The following is a 17,805-nucleotide window of genomic DNA, read 5'->3' on the forward strand; positions in this document are numbered from 1 at the left end:
ATGGCAACCTCAGACCTCTCAAAGTGGGGTTTGTAGTGTATGACATACAGGACCAGCAAAGGTCCACTAGGTGGATGACGTTTCCCTTGTGCTCCTTCACCTCACTGCGGACCATAGGCCCTGCAGAGCTGGGTCTCCACAGGCTCCATCACCCACACTTTGTGGCCAGGCTGAAACTTGACCATTGTGGCATTCTGGTCATACTAGAGCTTCATGGCCTCCTGGTTTGCTTCCACATTCTCCTTTGCCTTCTTCCAGAAGTGCTTCATCTAGGTGCGGATGGCAAGCATGTAACTGATCACTTCCTGAAGGGCTTTCTTGGAAGCTTGCTCCTAACAATACTTCACTAGAGGAAGTGAGGCCCTCTGTCAGGATGACCATACAGAAGTTCAGAGGGAAATCCAACTCCTTTCTGCGGTACCTCCCTGTAAGCAAATAAGGCATGTAGGCATGGCAAGATGATGTCCCACTTTTGCCCAAGGGCTCTGAAAGGCCCAGGATCATGCCTTTGAGGATCTTATTCAATCTTTCAACAAGCACATTGGTCTAGGGATGATAGGGTCTGGAGAACCACATGGACTTCATGTACGCGGACATGAAGTTGGTACCTCAGTCCCCACACAGGTAATGATCCCCATCAATGGCATGGCCACTGCGGGCAAAGCCACTATTTTCAGAGGTACAGCCTCTGAGTACTGGGTGGCATTGACCTCCAAGACCAGGATGAACCTGTTGCCTAAGGCTGTTTTGGGGTCCAGAAGCCCAACAATATTGATGCCCACTCTTTCGACTGGGAGGGAAACCAGGGAAGGCTTGCACTTCTTTCCTGACTTCCCACTGGCCTGGCAGGTGCAACATGACCTGCAGAATGCATCTGAGGTCACCTTCATCTTATGGCAATAAAAACTGGTGACAAGCCTGCCGAAAGTCTCCTGCCCCCCTAGATGACCTGCCAACATTGTGAGCCAGCTCAAGTAGGAAGGTCCTGTAACATGGAAAGGGGGGGGAAGAGAACCAACTTAGGGGTTGCACCAGGCTCAAGAACCTTAGGCTTGCTGTACAGGAGACCATTTTCCCAGTAAATCACCAGAGGTGTGGCCAGCTACATGGGCCTCAGCCTGGCGCCATAGACCATGTAGAGCAGAGTACTTCTTCCATGCTCTGTAGAACTACTCACTGGTGGGACCTCCTTCCTTCTGCCAACTGACCAGGTTAGGTAGGTTTCTCAGGACGGCCCAGTTCTCCCCTGCAGAGTCTGGGGCGTTGCCCTCAAGGTCAGCCTCCTCCGGACCATGGACGTTTTAAGAGCAGGTTTCCAGCACCCCTTGTCCTTCATCTTTTTTGCAGGTACCTTGACCATTTTTTGAGGTTCAGGTCCTCCTGACTACCCCTCTCAGGCTGCCATGGACCATGTGGTCTGCCACACCCATTCAGGAAACTCCAACATCTCTTTGTGGGACTGGTGCTCTACTTCTTTCCAGATGGTGTGCTTCATGTCAATACTGAGCAGACCATCCAGAGGCATGGATGGATTAACAAATACCTTCAAAGAACCTGAGAGACCCCAGCTATTGACTGTCATGGCTGTCAGCTACTATAACCTGGTGGAATACATTAGGGACTACCTGCTCTGAGGACACTTGTCATTCTGACTCCTGTGTCTCTCGGTGCCTTCGCCTGCTGCCCATTGACAGCGACCCACTGCCTGTAACCTTTAGTGTTGCTGGACATGTTGGCCCTTGTCACCATCACTCTGTCATCCAGTGACACTAAGCTAACCTCTGCAATTCCTCCCTTTACTAACTGGAACAATCCCCTTCCCAAGGACTACGCTAACTCTGCACACTGTGGGGGCTTAGCATCACCCTTGAAGTGCCCGATGTGATGGCACTCATAGCACTTGGGAGTGAACTTGGGGCTGAGAATTTATAATCCTGGAACCTATTCTTCTTCTGCACAGGTGCGAATTAAAGGATACGGTTAACTCACAGGCTGAAAACCACCTGTTGATATCACTCCATCACATAGCTAGGCACCAGGTCTTCAGGAATGTGGACCTTTTTTATCTCCATTGGACACTGTGGTATCGCTGCATGACTGCCTGCCAGGCCCTGATGTCCAGCTCTCTGAGACTTAGCTCATGGACCATTCTCCTTTCTTCCATAGCCAGTTTCTCCCTTGCCAAGGTTCTCTCGGCCTTCTTTTGCTCAGTCTCCATGGCCAGTTTATTCTCCTACATCTTGACTTTGGCTACCTGCAGCCTAAACTCCCTTTCAGGCTTCCTGTTCGCCAGCTCCGCTGGGGACAGGCCTTGATAGGACACAATGCTATTCAGTGGACAAGTTATCCAACTCTCCTGTGTGCTGCACTTCAGGACTTGCACCCTGGTCCTCCTCTTGCTCCTCCACATCATCTTCCCCCTTCTGTTCCACTGCTGCGGCCAGTGATTAATGAACTTTCACCCAGACCCCTAGAGGCTTCTGGAGCTCCAGCATCCTGGTGTTCCTCTTGGCTGGAAGTACCCTCTTCTTGCAGAACTCCGAGTCCAACCACAGTGTAGTTATCCAGGTTGGAAAGCACATACTCCATCCTTGCAGGGGTAGCCACAGGCACAGTCAGGTAGAATGAGGGGGAACTTGGGAAAAGCAAAAGACCCAATCAAGGAAAATGAAAAACAAACTCGAAATAGTATAAAATCTCAGATTTTATTGTTACATAAAAACACCGTATGGCACACAAACTCAAGTACCAAATCCCACAGCTGAACATTACTGTAGGAAATTGGGTTACTGGACACCACTCACGCAGGAACCACCATTCTTAGGGCTAAACACAAGCATCCCCAAATTAACCTATGTTTTAACCCATAGTAGTCTGCCACAAAGGCAGTCAGGATTAATTTAGAGGAAATGTGTAAAGTATTTATGCAGCACTTCAAACAGCTCTGCATCACGTATGTTCCGCTTTGAAAGTGACATGCTGAGCCGCATGTAAGTACCACTCATGTGTGCTGACATCAGTTTCTCTCTTTCCATGCTACCAGACACGGATCCAGAGCTACTCTCTTGACTTTGTTAGGACAAATTTCTCTCAAAATTTAGAAAAGCCCTGTAGTAATTGTCACAAAATGATCTCTGTGACAGATACCCCATCAGGTCTGCCTGTGGTGCTTGGGTTCAGAATACGACTCCAGGGCCTGTAGCGAATGCTCTCAGATGAACCTGAAGGTCATACGGGACTGTGAGATGAAGCTTTACGTTACCAAAGATCATAAAAATACACCATGCTGTGACCTGTTAAAATTGAAAAGGAGGTCTGATTCCTGCTCCCAAAGTCATTCCTGCTGTAGATCAGCATCAAAGTTATAGGTTAAGTCTAAAACAAACATAAGAAGTCACAAACCCTTCCTGCCACTCTCGAACTTCAGAGAAGATGCAGAGGTGTCAACGTACCTCTCCGTTTCGCTCCTGAACTCTTTTACCTTTGGTACTGATTAGAGCCATCGTCCAGAAAAAGCCTACATTTCTAGGCCCTTTGGTGACATCGCAGCAGATAGATGAATTCTGTGAAGCCAAGCTGCACAGGCAGGATTTTAATTATTGGTTTGTGGTCTGTGATTTCAAGTGACCTTGCCATCTCAGTCTGTTTTTTCAGCTGCAAGGGATTTGATTTATTAAAGGGTAGATAACACTTTTCAAAATATCATAGAAATGCAGTATTTAGTCCAGAGTCTCCATTGTAAGTGGCAATGACTTGTTCAGACTAGGGTCCTATTGTAAATACTCCAGGCCATTCCTCCAGCAGGAGTGTCTTATAACTACATTTAACATCTGGCTAGTATATCATGCAAATATATTGGGCAGAAGGATGGGGAGAAATACTTATTTTTTCTCCACCTGCTACACAGCATGTCATCTTTGGGGTTGGCGGGGTGATTAACAGGAAAGAAAAAAGCTCTTGAATTGATACATAAAGCTTCAAACTCCTTGCACAACTGCAATGGCGGGTTTGAAGCTAATGCCCCTTTAATCAATTGTTCTTTAAATGTATCTGAGTTTTGGTGTTGCTATTTGGGTAGTCAGGACCAAGATTTTGATAAGTCATAATTCTGTCATTAAAGTTTATTATATTTGTATCTACTGTTGAAAGTAGATGGCATTGGGATTGTACTTGAACTCAGAAGCCTCAATAACAGAGGCACAAAGTACCAATATTAGGCTAAAGGAACCAGCCAAAAGAGAACTGTGGATGAAAAGGTAAATTCTTTACTTTAAGATCCTGAAACGGGAAATTAATTTAAAGAGGATATAAGCACTGTAGTATTTTCTCCAAATACAATGACCGTGTCTCCAAAAGATTGGGCTATGAGATCTGAATACATTTGGAGTTTAGCACCTCAGATCTTATGCTCTACTTTTGAACTCCCACATCCAAGCTTAGGACACATTAAAAAGATCTATGGAGCCAGAAAGCCTCCCATAAGAAACACTTCATAACAACTAGTCAGAAAGGCTACAGGCCTGCCAGCTGACTGCACAAAGCCATGGCGGGCAGTGTTGCAAAGCCAATGTTAAATATGTTCCAGGTGGCCAGGAAGGAGGGTAGCCTGCCGGTATATCAACGGCTGGCAATCATTGTGTTTCTTCCAAAAAAGGGCAAACCTCCTGAGGATTGTAGTTTGTATAGGCCAATATTGCTTCTGAATCTAGAAGCCAAGGTGCTGGTGAAGGCCTTGGCAAACAGACTAAAGAAAGTGAGTACCTCGGTAATCCATCCTGACCAATCAAGGTTTATAAGATCTCAACTAAATCTGTGGCCCCTCTATGGAGTGCTCCACATGACAGTGGGCCAGCGGCAGCAACACGCCGTACTCATCTCATTGGATGCTCAAATGGCATTCAACAGTATTGAGTGGACCTATCTATTTGCTGCCCTGTCTGAACTAGGTTTTGTCCGAAGTTCTGTGCTTGGATCAAACTCCTTTATCAAAGCCCAATGGCAAGAATGCGGGTTAATGGCATATTTTCCCACCCATTTACCCTGCACAAGAGCACGAGACAGGGCTGTCCACTGTCCCAGATGATACAGGCGTTGGCACTGGAGCCCCTGGTGGCTTGGATCAACCAAGATCCACTCATAAGGTCATTAGAGGAGAGGGAGACTGGGAAGAACTAATATCCCTATATGTCGACAATGTACTGGTTACGCAATGCAACCCCACGTTACGTTTGACAGATTGTTGCACATATTCCAGATCTTTTAGCAGTTATTCTAGATATTCAATCAAATCAAATGGGATAAATCCCTAATCTTTCCCCTTAATGGGGACATCCTCACCCTGTCGACCAGGTGCACCACCCTGGCAGTCATAACCGGTTTCACATATCTGGGTATCCACATAATGCGAAACATCAATGAATTCTTAGCCAAGGATTTACTTCTCCAGCTGAAGTGCCTGCAGAATGAGGTAGCCCACTGGAGAAGGCTCCCAGCATCCCTGATGGGTATGGCTGTGCTCTTTAAGATGATGGCCCTCCCATGTTTGCTATATACCCTGCAGAACACCCCTTATACGGTACCTTTAGACTTCTTCCAGAAGGTCAACAGTGAACTGTGTAAACTACTATGAGATGGAGGTAGTTCGAGAATAGCATTCAGTAAACTACCGAGGGGGATATTTGAAGGCAGCCTCGCAGCCCCGGACATACGGAAATATTATTGGACAGCCCAATCAATTACAATCAATGATTGGGTTGTCTCAGATAGAGACAAACCTGCATAATGGGTTGATCACCAGGCAATGGGAGACCGAGGATACCTCTCAGTACTATACAGAAAGGGGCAGGTAAGAAGGCTGCCGATGCCACCAGATTTTTGGGTGGGAGGGTAGACTTACTGAAAGAACACCATTGCGGGACAGCGATTTGCTGCAGGAGGTCGGGAACTTGAAGGGATTCCGCAGATGGAAGCTTCTGGGGATAGTCTATCTTGGAGACATCTGGAGAGGTCAGGTCATGATTAGATTCGAGGACATGCAGGAAGAGTATCAGATGGTAGAGTATGAAACGTTTTGGTACCTACAGTTAGGGTACGCTTAGTGCAACATATTCTGGAAGGGGACCAGCTGCCAGAGTACATGCCATTAGAGGACCGGCTACTGCTAGATCCCATGATAGAAAAAGCCACCTCCCTAACCTATAGGAAGCTAATAAACAACTCACCAGACCCCATGGGTTCCCTGAGGAAGGCAGATTAGGTGATGATTGGGTGTAAGCACTCCAGAGTCCTAGAGAAATACCTATTGGGACCCACTTCCGTATGATACAGCTGAGGAGTTTGCACTGATTCTATTACTATAGAACACTTATGCACTGGCTCGGTAGATGGCCATGGGACTCGTGCGCCAGGAAATGTGGTGCAGTAGGGTGTTTCTTTCACATACTATGGGCCTGCCCCAAAATACAACAATATTGGAAGGGGAGTGGTTCAGGTCATGGCTAGAGTCATGGGTTTGGCTGGGCCTTTGGAGGCATCATATTCTGTGTGCGATAAGGGAAGACTTGGTCCAAATATCAAAAGATTTGGTTGATGCTAGAGTGGACAAAAGAAATATAATGAGAGCCTGGGGAGTAGATGATCTCCCCAAGGGTGGGGGACTGGGAAGCAGACTTGGATTGGTATAAACAACTTAAAAAGGTGATTTATCAGAGTCAAGGATGTCAGAGAAAATGGGGAAAACGTATGGAGCAAATGGGAGGTATCCAGGGGATAATAAAGGAGTGCCATGGAGGGAAAGGGGTAGGCCTCCAGGAAAAATCGGGAGTGTATTCTGAATAGTACGAAGCATTAAATGTGGCTCAAATGAATGCTATAAATGACAATTTGGTATTAATGGATAACATAAATATGCTAAGCTTCTCTCCTTGTATTGCCAGTCGAAATATTAAGCTGAGCATTTTTTTTTTCTTCAATAAAAATATTTTTTTTCTAAAGAGAATAAGCTTTTCCTATATGGAATGGGGAAAAGGCATCAAATCTTACAGGAAGCCTCTTTCTGTGGAAACTTGTCTTTGGAACTGTAATGCCTTTATTATGTCTGAGGTCGAGGAAAGGATGTGCCCTTTATCAGTTCTCAGTGCCATGGAAGTGACATCAACAGTTTTTCCTGTTTCTCCATTATTCTGGTGGCCACTGAGGTTCAAGAAGATGCTCACACTTTGGGACTGTAAAGAAGTACTAGCTAATGTGTAGCATTGATGTGTGCAATTATCAATTGGAATGGGTATGCAAGAAAAACTATTGAAATAGGTCTCAGCATTTCAGGGTCACCCTGAAATAAAGCAACAGCACCTTGTGGATGACCTCTGCAGATATGTGTGCATGGAAGTGGATTACCTGCAGCTCCTGGATTGCTTCTCAACCTATTAAAAATTAGAGCTGGATGAGAACATTTTCAAGTAAAGGCCTACTTCTGGTTCATAGACATCTTTGAACTGGATCTCAGAAAAATATTTATAGGAGTGCTTTCTGAGGAGCTGCAAATGAAGCAGGTCACTATTAAATACCTAAAGACTAGACCCTTGTTAGACCTGGCATATTGTATTCTGGACTGTGTGCTGGATTTTGTTTTTGCTGTTTTTTGTACCCTGGGCACTTTGCCACTGCTGACCAGTGCTAAACTTCAAGGGCCCACACTGTAAATTGTGATTATGATTGGTTATTCATGAAGTCCCTAGTATAGTGCACTGTGTGCGCCCAGGGCCTGTAAAGCAAATTCTACTAGTGGGCTTGCAGCACTGATTGTGCCACCTCCAAGAGTAGCCCTGTAAAAATGTCTCAGACTTGCCATTGCAGTGTCTTTGTGTGCAGTTTTAAACTGCCATGTCGACCTGGCAAGTGCACCCACTTGCCAGGCCTAAACCTTCCCTTTTAGTACATGTAAGGCATCCCTAAGGTAGGCCTCTGGTATCTCCATGGGAAGGGTGCAGTGTACTTAAAAGTTAGGATATGTACTGGTGTGTGTTACACGTCCTGATAGTGAAATACTGCCAAATTCATTTTTCACTATTGCAAGGCTTATCTCTCCCAAAGGTTAACATGGGGATTGCCTTTAAATACCTTTCAAGTGTAATTTCACGTTGGGAGCAGGTATAGATTAGGAGTTTGGGGTCTCTGAACTCACAATTTAAAAATACATCTTTTGGTAGAGTTGGTTTTTAGAAGGTAAGTTTGAAAATGGCACTGTTTGAAGGTGGGCATTTTCTTGCTTAACAATTCTGTGCCTATGCCTGGCTGCTGAATACACGTCTGGGTCAGAGTGACAGTTGGGCTGTTTGTGAATTCACTCTAGACAGTCACAAAGGGAGCTGCTGAGGTGTGTCCTGCATATCCTGATAGGTCTTCCTGGGCTAGAGTGGTGGCAGAAGCTGACACTTCACTTGCACCTGAATAGGGCTGTTCCTACCCTCCCACAATACAATTTCCTACCCCCTAGAGTGTGTCTGGGGACAGAATAGGGAGAGGCAGGGTCTTGTGCACTCTAAAGACTTTCCTTTGAAGCTTGCCTACTTCAAAGGCAGAAATGAGTATAAGTAATGGCCTGCTGGCCCCACAACTTTAGAACAGTTCCCGATCAAGAGGAACCTCTTCCAAGGAGAAGAGCCAAAGAGTTGTGAGGATGAGTACTGCTCCTTTGCTGTGTGTGCTTTGCTGGGTTGGCCTGCAGTTGCTGCTTCTGCTCTGGAGAGGACAAATTCTGGACTTTGCTGTGTATCCTGCTTGTACATTTTCTCCAAGGGCTTGGACTGAGGTTGGCTCCTGGTAAGAGATCTCAGGGACAGCAAAGACATCACCTACCAGCCTCTGGATTCTCGTGCTGAGGACTCTGACTTGCCAGGTGGTGCCTATTTCAGTTCTTAAGCCCTTGGGAGTGAAAGCTGGTCTAAAAACAAGAAGAACCAGGCACATCGACTCTGGACGACTCCATGCCCGGCGCACCGTTGCCTGACTCCACCTGCACTGAAGCTGTGGACCCCCTTAGACTGCAACGAATGGGACTGACCCCGGTGGCCTGACTCCACTACAGCGCCTCTGAAGTCCCACGACATCGTGAGTCCCGAGTGTCGTGTCACCGACATCCGTGACAACTGACTCCACCGCTGTACCTTTGGCCCCTTGGTGTGACCGCAACCGAGAGGTCGCCCCATCGCGTCTTGACCCGCGAGATTCCTTGACCCCAACTGGATCATAAGGAACCGACACCTCGCCACTGACGCTGCATCACCTCCCCTGCAACCGTAAGGAACTGACATCTCACCTCGCCTGTCTTGCAGTAAGGAACCAATGACTCACCTCCCCGGTAGCAGTAAGGAACCAATGACACACCGGCTCTAGCGACGCCTCACCACCCCGACTCCTTGCAACATCTTTGTTTCATCGTTTTCAAACGTACCATACCTGGGTTCCGTGTGACTCCATGACCAGCACCCCACTCCCTTGCGAGTGGCGTCGGATTGTTGGGAACGACTCAGTCAATGAGGTCGTGATAGTCCCACAGTTGGAGCTACTGTGTTTCTAAGAGCTTTATTGTGATTTAACCTTTAAAAATTCATATTTTTGCCTGCGTATGATGGATTTTTGTCTTTTTTGTCTTGTTTACTTAGAGAAATATTGGCTATGTTTCTAAACGGGTGTGGAGTACTTTTGTGGTGTTTTCACTCTGTAACTCTGTGTGGTTAGAAATAGTTAACACATTACCTCTGAGGTAAGCCTGACTGCTCGTGCCAAGCTAGCAACGGGGTGAGCAGGGGTTATCTTAGGAATGTGACTCCCTTACCCTGACTAAAGTAAGGGTCCATACTTTAACAGGGTGTAAACTGACTGCCAACTAGAGACCCCATTTCTAACAGCCCTGCATATAGAAAGGAAGAGCTGTGCTCAAAAATATCTGTAATACTTCAATCTCAGCCTCTAAGCATAAATGTGACCCAAACAGGTTTAAGAATTGATAAACACTGATAAATAAGAGGCTAAGGGTGAGGGTGAGGCAAAGCCTAGTTATGGTCTTGCATGCACATGAATATCATCTTTTAGTCTTTGATACACACCTGGCCCTGTTGTTCAAGTGAAAGAACATTCTATAAACTGTGAAGGAAGGAATTATGAAGGTTGAATAACCATGCAAAGCTACAAGCAGTACTGGACAGGAAGAACAACAGGGGTGAGTGATATATTCCGCTCCACCGGTGGAATTTTGGCCACTCTGCGTTAAGCTTGTGATGCAGAGTTCAACGCAAATTCCGCTAACCACACTGTGGTGGAGTTATTTCACGTGTGGCTGAGTTATTTCTTGTGTGCGGTTCAAAAACAGAAAGTTGGCCAGTGAGATTTGGAGTCCCCTAGAGTGATTTTTGGTCACTAGGAGGGCACCCCGCAAGATTTCTCCAATGCAGGCGGTCATGACTGTTCGCTGTCAGAAAGCTGCTGCTCGAGTAGAAAATCGACTTGAGTAGCAGTAAAATCAACTTGAGAAGCTGCACCCCCCGGGGCCCCTGTGCTGACTTTTCAACATGGAATTAGCTCCCAGCGCTAATGTGCCTGTTTGTGCCGGTTCACTTTTTTTTTTTTTTTAACTCTGCGGAATCCCACAGAGAAAAACCCTGCAAATTCCACTAAGGCCTTGTCTACAATGGATGAAAAAAAACATAAACCAACTTTAACACTCATCTGCAACTACGACCAGTGTTTGTCCATATAGCTGACATTCAGGTCAATCAATTGTCCAAATAAGTAGCAGTGATTGAATCTCAAATGCACTCTGGAATGCCTGCATGGTTACCATCTTCTGACTCATGCATAAAATGAGAGGTTCCTCACCTACAACGAGGGCAGGGCTCACAGCTGATTATATGCGTTAAACTGCACAATTAATCTGTAGTACTTTGCAGGACATGTGGATATAAAAGTACTGCTGTCGCCTTTTATCTAATAAAAGATTTTCAAGCATTGTTCACTGGATTTTTATGGTTGCATCTTTATGTAGTGTGCTCATTTGAATTAATCTGACCGAAATTAATGATTTTATGCCATCTTGTAAAGGTATCTAGCCTCTTTCATTGTATTAAGACACTCCTCTGCATTTTAAAGAGTATTTTTTTATAATTGTATTTTATGTAGTTATTTGTGTGTTTTGTATAGTGCTCACATGTAGCATAAGCCACTTCAGATTTGAGTTATAGCATTTGTATGAGTTTGGCCACCCGCTTTAGAGGCTGATAGAGACATGAGAAATAGTCAAAGTGCTCTAGCTGCAGATGGTTGGACCACATTCCCACTGCACTGGGGATAGTGGAGGGCAGGTGGGAGCCACAGTAGTGGTTCTCATGCTAGTCAACAGTTTGAGAAACAGTCCCTGGAACAGGTTTGCTGTAATTGTATTCCTGGAAGGTTTAAGGATAAGCAGCGATCTGACCTAGAAACCTGCGGTGGGCCACTTGCGCTCAGATACATTTCTCTCAGTATTTTACCATCAGAAGGAGGTAGGAGAGATGAGGTAACATGTGCCTGATCAGAGGTTTCGGAAAAAGGAAAAAGTTAAACCCTTAGAAACAGATTTCAACCACAAAAACATAAAAACATTTCGTGACAAAAAGTAGTATAGTCTACCTTGAAATTATTTCTAGGGGATTAACCTTGTATGAATGCAGGGGAGGGTAAACAAACGAATATTAAAATTGCAGAATTACAGCTATAAGAATATCTTCACACCGGAATAAGGGGTGGGCTGAAACAGAACCAGATGAGCTAAAGGAATGGAAGAAGCAGTTGGCCGAGACTACATTTCTGACAGGGCCTCCTATAAAAGTTAGTGAACACCCATATGCGCCGAGGTTCATAAGATATTCCAAGTACGACTTGCAGAAAGAGTCCCACCCTGGAAAAATATGAAAAAGTAACTATGTCAAGGGCACCTGTGTGCGTTTTAAAGGCGAGGACGCAAGTATGCTCTTATATTTATTTGGGCTCTAAACGAAGTGGTTTCTGCAGGGGAATAATATGGAAAAATGTCAGGATTGGTTGTTAATCACAATTTCACAGGAAATGACAGGTTGTGCTCACTAACAAATTTCAATCCATATAGCAAACGTTTGTGAGTAGAAATATTACAACTCTTAATAAATGCTTAAAGAAAAAAAAAAAAAAAGTTTCTATACATTAAAAGATTTACTTTAAAAAACCTTATACCAACCAGCAATTTCTTGTTTGTACCAAGTCCCGATTTCCAGGCAGCACCATCAGGATCTAAACTATACTGTGTAGACTTCAGTCCATCTTGACGACTTGTTTGTAGCAAATTCACCAGCTTCTTTTCAGCATCATTACAAAATAGCTTTATGTTCTATGGCAAAAGAACACTACATTGTTATTGTTATTAATAAAAGCGTATTGTGATGCATTGCATTGTTGATGGTACAAACCAAACATAAAACAATTTCACTGAAAGTACTATTGAGATTTTTCAGTAAAATACTACTAACAGCAAGGTCCAGTGTGGCAAAAGTTTATTCCTTCAGGAGATTGTGGAGCTAGAGTTGGTATGGATTGCCAACCCATAATTTGCCCTCTGCCCACTTACCAGGGGGCTAAGCAGACTACTACTACATCAGTTCCTGGATGGAGCGAACAACTGCTAAACAAAAGATGCCCTGCGCCAGTCCCTCGTTCAGGCCCTAGTATGGCGAAGCAAATGTAACGTAATGTTTTATTCACAGCCAAAAGAAAAAAAAGAAATAGTAACAGGGACCAGAGCCTAACTAAATGCATACAAAACCTGCTCACATTAAATTTGGGGTATTTCTGCTTCCTTCTTCATGGTATGTTTCAAGCAAAGTTTTCTCCTCTTGGACATTTTTTAAGAATACATTCATATGGGGTTTCTAAGGAATACATTTTCACTAAACAGGAAACGTTCAACGAGTTCCTGCTCCCAATAAGGAATATTAATTGCACACACAAATGTGGTTATAGGCAAGCCCTTACCAACGCAGACTTACTATTGCAATTTGTTACTACATTCTTTACAAATTTCCGCACGTCATCCCACAAGCCGCGCCATTCACCGTCATGGAGACAAAATAAGCTACATACCTATCACTAAAGTTATCCAGCATTGGTATCTTTCATAGATGCACCTTATTGAGGCAATCCTCGCTGTCGAGCTGAACGTCCCACGAAATACTTAAATCAGAAGTATAAACCTTGACGGTACAGAAAGGCAGTAAAAAGGCCATTATAGCTGCACAATCACCTCCCTGGAAAAGATGCAAACTCCAGCCAATGAGGTGAGAGGACACTGAATATCACTGTCCACAGAGGCCACTCTATCTCACATTTCCTAGTAGGAGTGGGGGGAGAAGGTTGGTCCAAATGTGAATCTATGACGATATTAATTCTGCAAAACTTCAGTTCCAGGTAATACACTTACTTTTTCCCCAGGATTGGATATTTAGTAGATTTCTAGTTGTGAAATGCAACAGGAGGCAGTGTACTGTAATTATGAACCTGGAAGGCAGTGGGTGGTAGGAGGCTTTTCACAATGAATTAGATATCGACGAACAACTTGAGCCACTGCTCTCTCCACTGCCACATTCAAGGAGTAATGGTGAGTGAACCTGTGACAATCCTTCCACGTTGCTGCTCTACAAGTCGCGCATAGAAGGTCACTGGCGCTGGAATTCCTCTTGTGGAATGTGATGTGTCCGTGCTCTTGAGATGCTTCCTCCTTCTAACGGACAAACGGTGCTAAGAGCTGTAAACCCATCTTGGGACCTCCGATTTGAAATGGGGACAACGAGTCTGAGAATTTACAAAAAAACACACGTGTCTGATGGGATATGCTTAAGCAATTTATTCTGTAAATGAAAACACATCCAGAGAGTTAATCAAACACTTTCGCTGCCGTGCTTGCATGATTTTGAGGAACTACCTACTCGCTGAGAGGGAAGTCCGTGTGTACTTCAGGGATGAACTGTGTATTGGAACAGTAGGAAGAGATCCTTGAAGATGAAAGTTTATGTCGTGCTTACTCTCCTTGTGGACGGAACTGCCAGAAAAAGCACCCTTCAAAGAGAAATAGTTGATGTCAGGTTGGTATTAAGACTAACAAAGAGCTCCTCATCAGTTGTGCTAGCCCTTAACAGGTGGAGAGTGAACTGGAGGGAATGACGTAAACTCCATGACTGCTTTGTTAGACAACAATAATGGCTGAACCGACGTGTGTGTCTAAAGAGAGACACAGAGAAGCATATTTTTTTTTGCCAGACTCGGCGAAATTCAACTAGGACACAAGGATTTGGTGGAGTGGAGAAATGGCGCTGGCCCAATACAAACCTCTTCCATTTCGCTCAACATTTTTTTTTTTAAATGGCTCTATCTAAAGCATCTCTCACAAGTTGCTAAAGATGGCTAGGTGTGAAATATAATTGAGATCATGAGCCAAGATTTTTGATTCATGCTGAGACTTCATGCATAATTTAGCCATTGCACTGAGAAAGGAGATGCAAGGTTGCTCCCAACGGTATGGGAGATGTCTCAAAGAAATGAAGGAGATATATGCACTAGTACTGTCTGAGCCACACATGGGAAGAAAGTTATGCCTGTACAAATCCTTCTTCACCTTGCTGATTGCACATGAGATGATGGGTAGAGGTGAAAAACCATATGCAAACGTCTTTGAAAATTTGATTAAAAAATATTCAGCCATATAGCCCGCAGTGCATTCTTGCTTGTGGAAGACTGCCATTTTCTGTTAATTATTGCGGCAAATAGGGTTACATTTGGTTTGCTTCTCCCTAGATGAGCCTTGTTGAGGTGATTTTGGTTCATTTCCCAGTCATAAGATTCCCCAATGGCCCGACAGAAAGTGTAGGCCCACTTGTTGTGTGTGTCTGGCAAATGTTATCATGGGTGTGACTTCTTGTGCTGGATGGCCTTTTGCCAAAGCAGCCCAGCTTTCATGCAGAGAATGGATGATCTTGATATATAGTATTTGTAGGTCTATTGTCTGTTCATACTTGTTATATACTATTTGGTAAGAACAGGTAGGTTCCATTGTCTGTTTGTATCAAACTGATGACCATTTGATTCTGTGCAAAAATGATTTTATTCCTCACCTGAAGACTTTCAGTTCAAAGAAATTTATATTCAAATTCACAGCCAGGTCCTGCAGGTGGGACCTCATTCTTCCATTGATGCATCCTTTGTTATAAAGAAGCTTGCATCTTGATGCAGAGGTGTTGGTGCATCATCTTGGGAGGCAGAACTTTAGAAGATCTCTGGGTAAACTGGAGGTTATGACCATACTGAATTAGTTCTATAACCAATGTCTGATGTTATTGAGCTCCTCTAATGCAGAAAGGCATAGATCCTCCCTCCTTAGGGGCTTGGAGTGTGGATGGAGCTGTGACCCTGTAGTGCCAACACGGCAGCATTGTCCAGTGGCGTAATGACTTTCGGTTTGGAGTGACTGCTTAGGGTAGGTCGATGAAGGTGGCACCATATACTGAGACTGTGGGTAGTCCTGTTAACAGCATTGTTGTTGTGATTGGCATTGCTCAATCAGTGGTGTAACAAAGGCCCCCACAGCCCCTGCGGTGCGGGGGTCCCCGAGCTCCAGGGGGCCCCCTCAGCACAGTACACTGTGCACAGGTGGCAGGCCACTGACTGGGTACGGGGGGGAGGGGGACCCCTCAAGGTACTTTGCGAGAGGGGAAGAGAGAGGGGGGTCAAGTTTTGTTACGCCATTGGGCTCTATTAATTTGAGATGAAGCTTAGTGTCTTAAGCTGCTGACTTTGGAACAAGGGGAACCAAGTTTGAATCCCGACTTTGGCTGGACATCCTGTGATTCTGACCAAATCACATAATCTCGATTTGCGGCCCATACCCCACCCAAAAAAAAAAAAACAACACAAATTGGTCCTGTTGTAAAGCAATCTAATGCCCTAGTATGTGAGCTATTATAAAATGCAAAAAAAAAAAAACAAAGACTACAAAAGGGCTGTTTGTGTCAAAGTTGTAAGGCGCCCAGTGACCGGCCAGTATCAGTGTTTGCCCACATTTCTTTTGTGCAGAGCCTCACAGTCTAATAACATATCTAGGACCCTACTGTGGTGAACGCTGGACCACATCTTGCAGTCGTACCTCCTAAGGACAACCTAGGAGTTAGCAGATCTGTAGTACATTTCTGCTACTGATGACACACACTTTCCTACTTTCCCTAAATTACTCCCCATCACCACTGAATCTGCTCTAGGATATTAAAAAACGATAGGGTATTGTTCAGGGGTGAGTGTTTTTTGTTAGCTGCGGGACCATTACAATCAGTATCGCCATGATCTTTAGCCCCTCCTGCCAAATATGAGTAAAACAAAAACTGCAACACGCCACTCACAGATAGAGCACACTCTTGGAACATGTTGAGTGCATAGACTGCCACCCACCTACCTAAGGACTTTGGGAGAAAAGGATGTGTACTTGTCAAGGGCTGATTGAGAGACCTGCACTGAATTTTGTCACCACAGAGCAGAAGAGTTCAATAGACAAGAAGTAATGATTGCTCTCTTAAAAACATGGGCACTGAAGAAAAAGCTACTTTGGTAACGCGTTTTCTGACAGACACGCTGACTGCAGATTCCTCACCTTAGAACATTCACCAGGCGTCAGACCGGACCCAGAAATTTTTAGCTGTAACTCTGTGTACTGCTAGGTGGTGTCAGTTGGCCCGCGTCAGCCACATTGGAAGTGATGTCTTGTTACCCACAAAAGCGCTACCCCAGTGTGCTGAAATCAGTTTCTTTCCTGACTATTTCTGCACCCTAAATGCAGAGCCACATAAATAAAACAATGTTTGAGCAGTGTGCAGAGTCTACTGTGATCTTTTAGTTGAAAGGCCCAGTTCACATAACAGGAGGATGGGAGAGTCTGTGAGGAATCTGGGGTGAGACAGAAAAGGCGTTACAGAAGATAAGTGTAAGGTAATGCCTTCCTTGGCATGGCTACCCCCTGACTTTTTGCCTTTTGTTGATGCCAGTTATGATTGAAAGTGTGCTAGGACCCTGCTAACCAGGCCCTAGCACCAGTGTTCTTTCCCTAAACTGTACCTTTGATCCCACAATTGGCACAACCCTGGCACACAGGTAAGTCCCTTGTAAATGGTACCCCTGGTACCAAGGGCCCTGATGCCAGGGTAGGTCTTCTAAGGGCTGCAGCATGTCTTATGCCACCCTGGGGACCCCTCACTCAGCACATGCACACTGCCTCGCAGCTTGTGTGTGCTGGTGGGGAGAAAATGACTAAGTCGAGATGGCAATCCCCTCAGAGTGCCATGCCCACCTCACACTGCCTGCGGCATAGGTAAGTCACCCCTTTAGCAGGCCTTACAGCCCTAACGCGGGGTGCACTATAACATAGGTGAGGGCATATGTGTATGAGCACTATGCCCCTAGTGTCTAATCAAAACCTTAGACATTGTAAGTGCAGGGTAGCCATAAAGAGTATATGGTCTGGGAGTTTGACAAACACGAACTCCACAGTTCCATAATGGCTACACTGAAATCTGGTTAGTTTGATATCAAACTTCTCAGCACAATAAATGCACACTGATGCCAGTATGGGATTTATTGTAAAATGCACCCGGGGGCATCTGAGAAATGCCCCATCAATACCAGCCCGACTCCTAGTGCTAGGCTGACCAGTTTCTGCCAGCCTGCCACAACCAGACGAATTTCTGGTCACATGGGGAAAGTGCC

At 45.0% G+C, this 17,805-nt stretch overlaps 1 protein-coding gene across 3 annotated transcripts in view; it reads right to left on the bottom strand.

Moving 5' to 3' along the window:
• BRCA2 (BRCA2 DNA repair associated) overlaps positions 1 to 17,805 on the bottom strand; it is a 584,634-nt gene that overhangs the window by 9,475 nt on the left and 557,354 nt on the right. For all 3 annotated transcript variants that reach the window (XM_069205562.1, XM_069205563.1, XM_069205564.1), the window contains one exon: positions 12,248 to 12,397. In XM_069205562.1, the coding sequence (XP_069061663.1) occupies positions 12,248 to 12,397 (150 nt within the window). The remainder of the gene's footprint in view (positions 1 to 12,247; positions 12,398 to 17,805) is intronic.

Source organism: Pleurodeles waltl, chromosome 8 (genome assembly GCF_031143425.1).
Source record: "Pleurodeles waltl isolate 20211129_DDA chromosome 8, aPleWal1.hap1.20221129, whole genome shotgun sequence".
In the NCBI taxonomy this organism is placed as follows: domain Eukaryota; kingdom Metazoa; phylum Chordata; class Amphibia; order Caudata; family Salamandridae; genus Pleurodeles; species Pleurodeles waltl.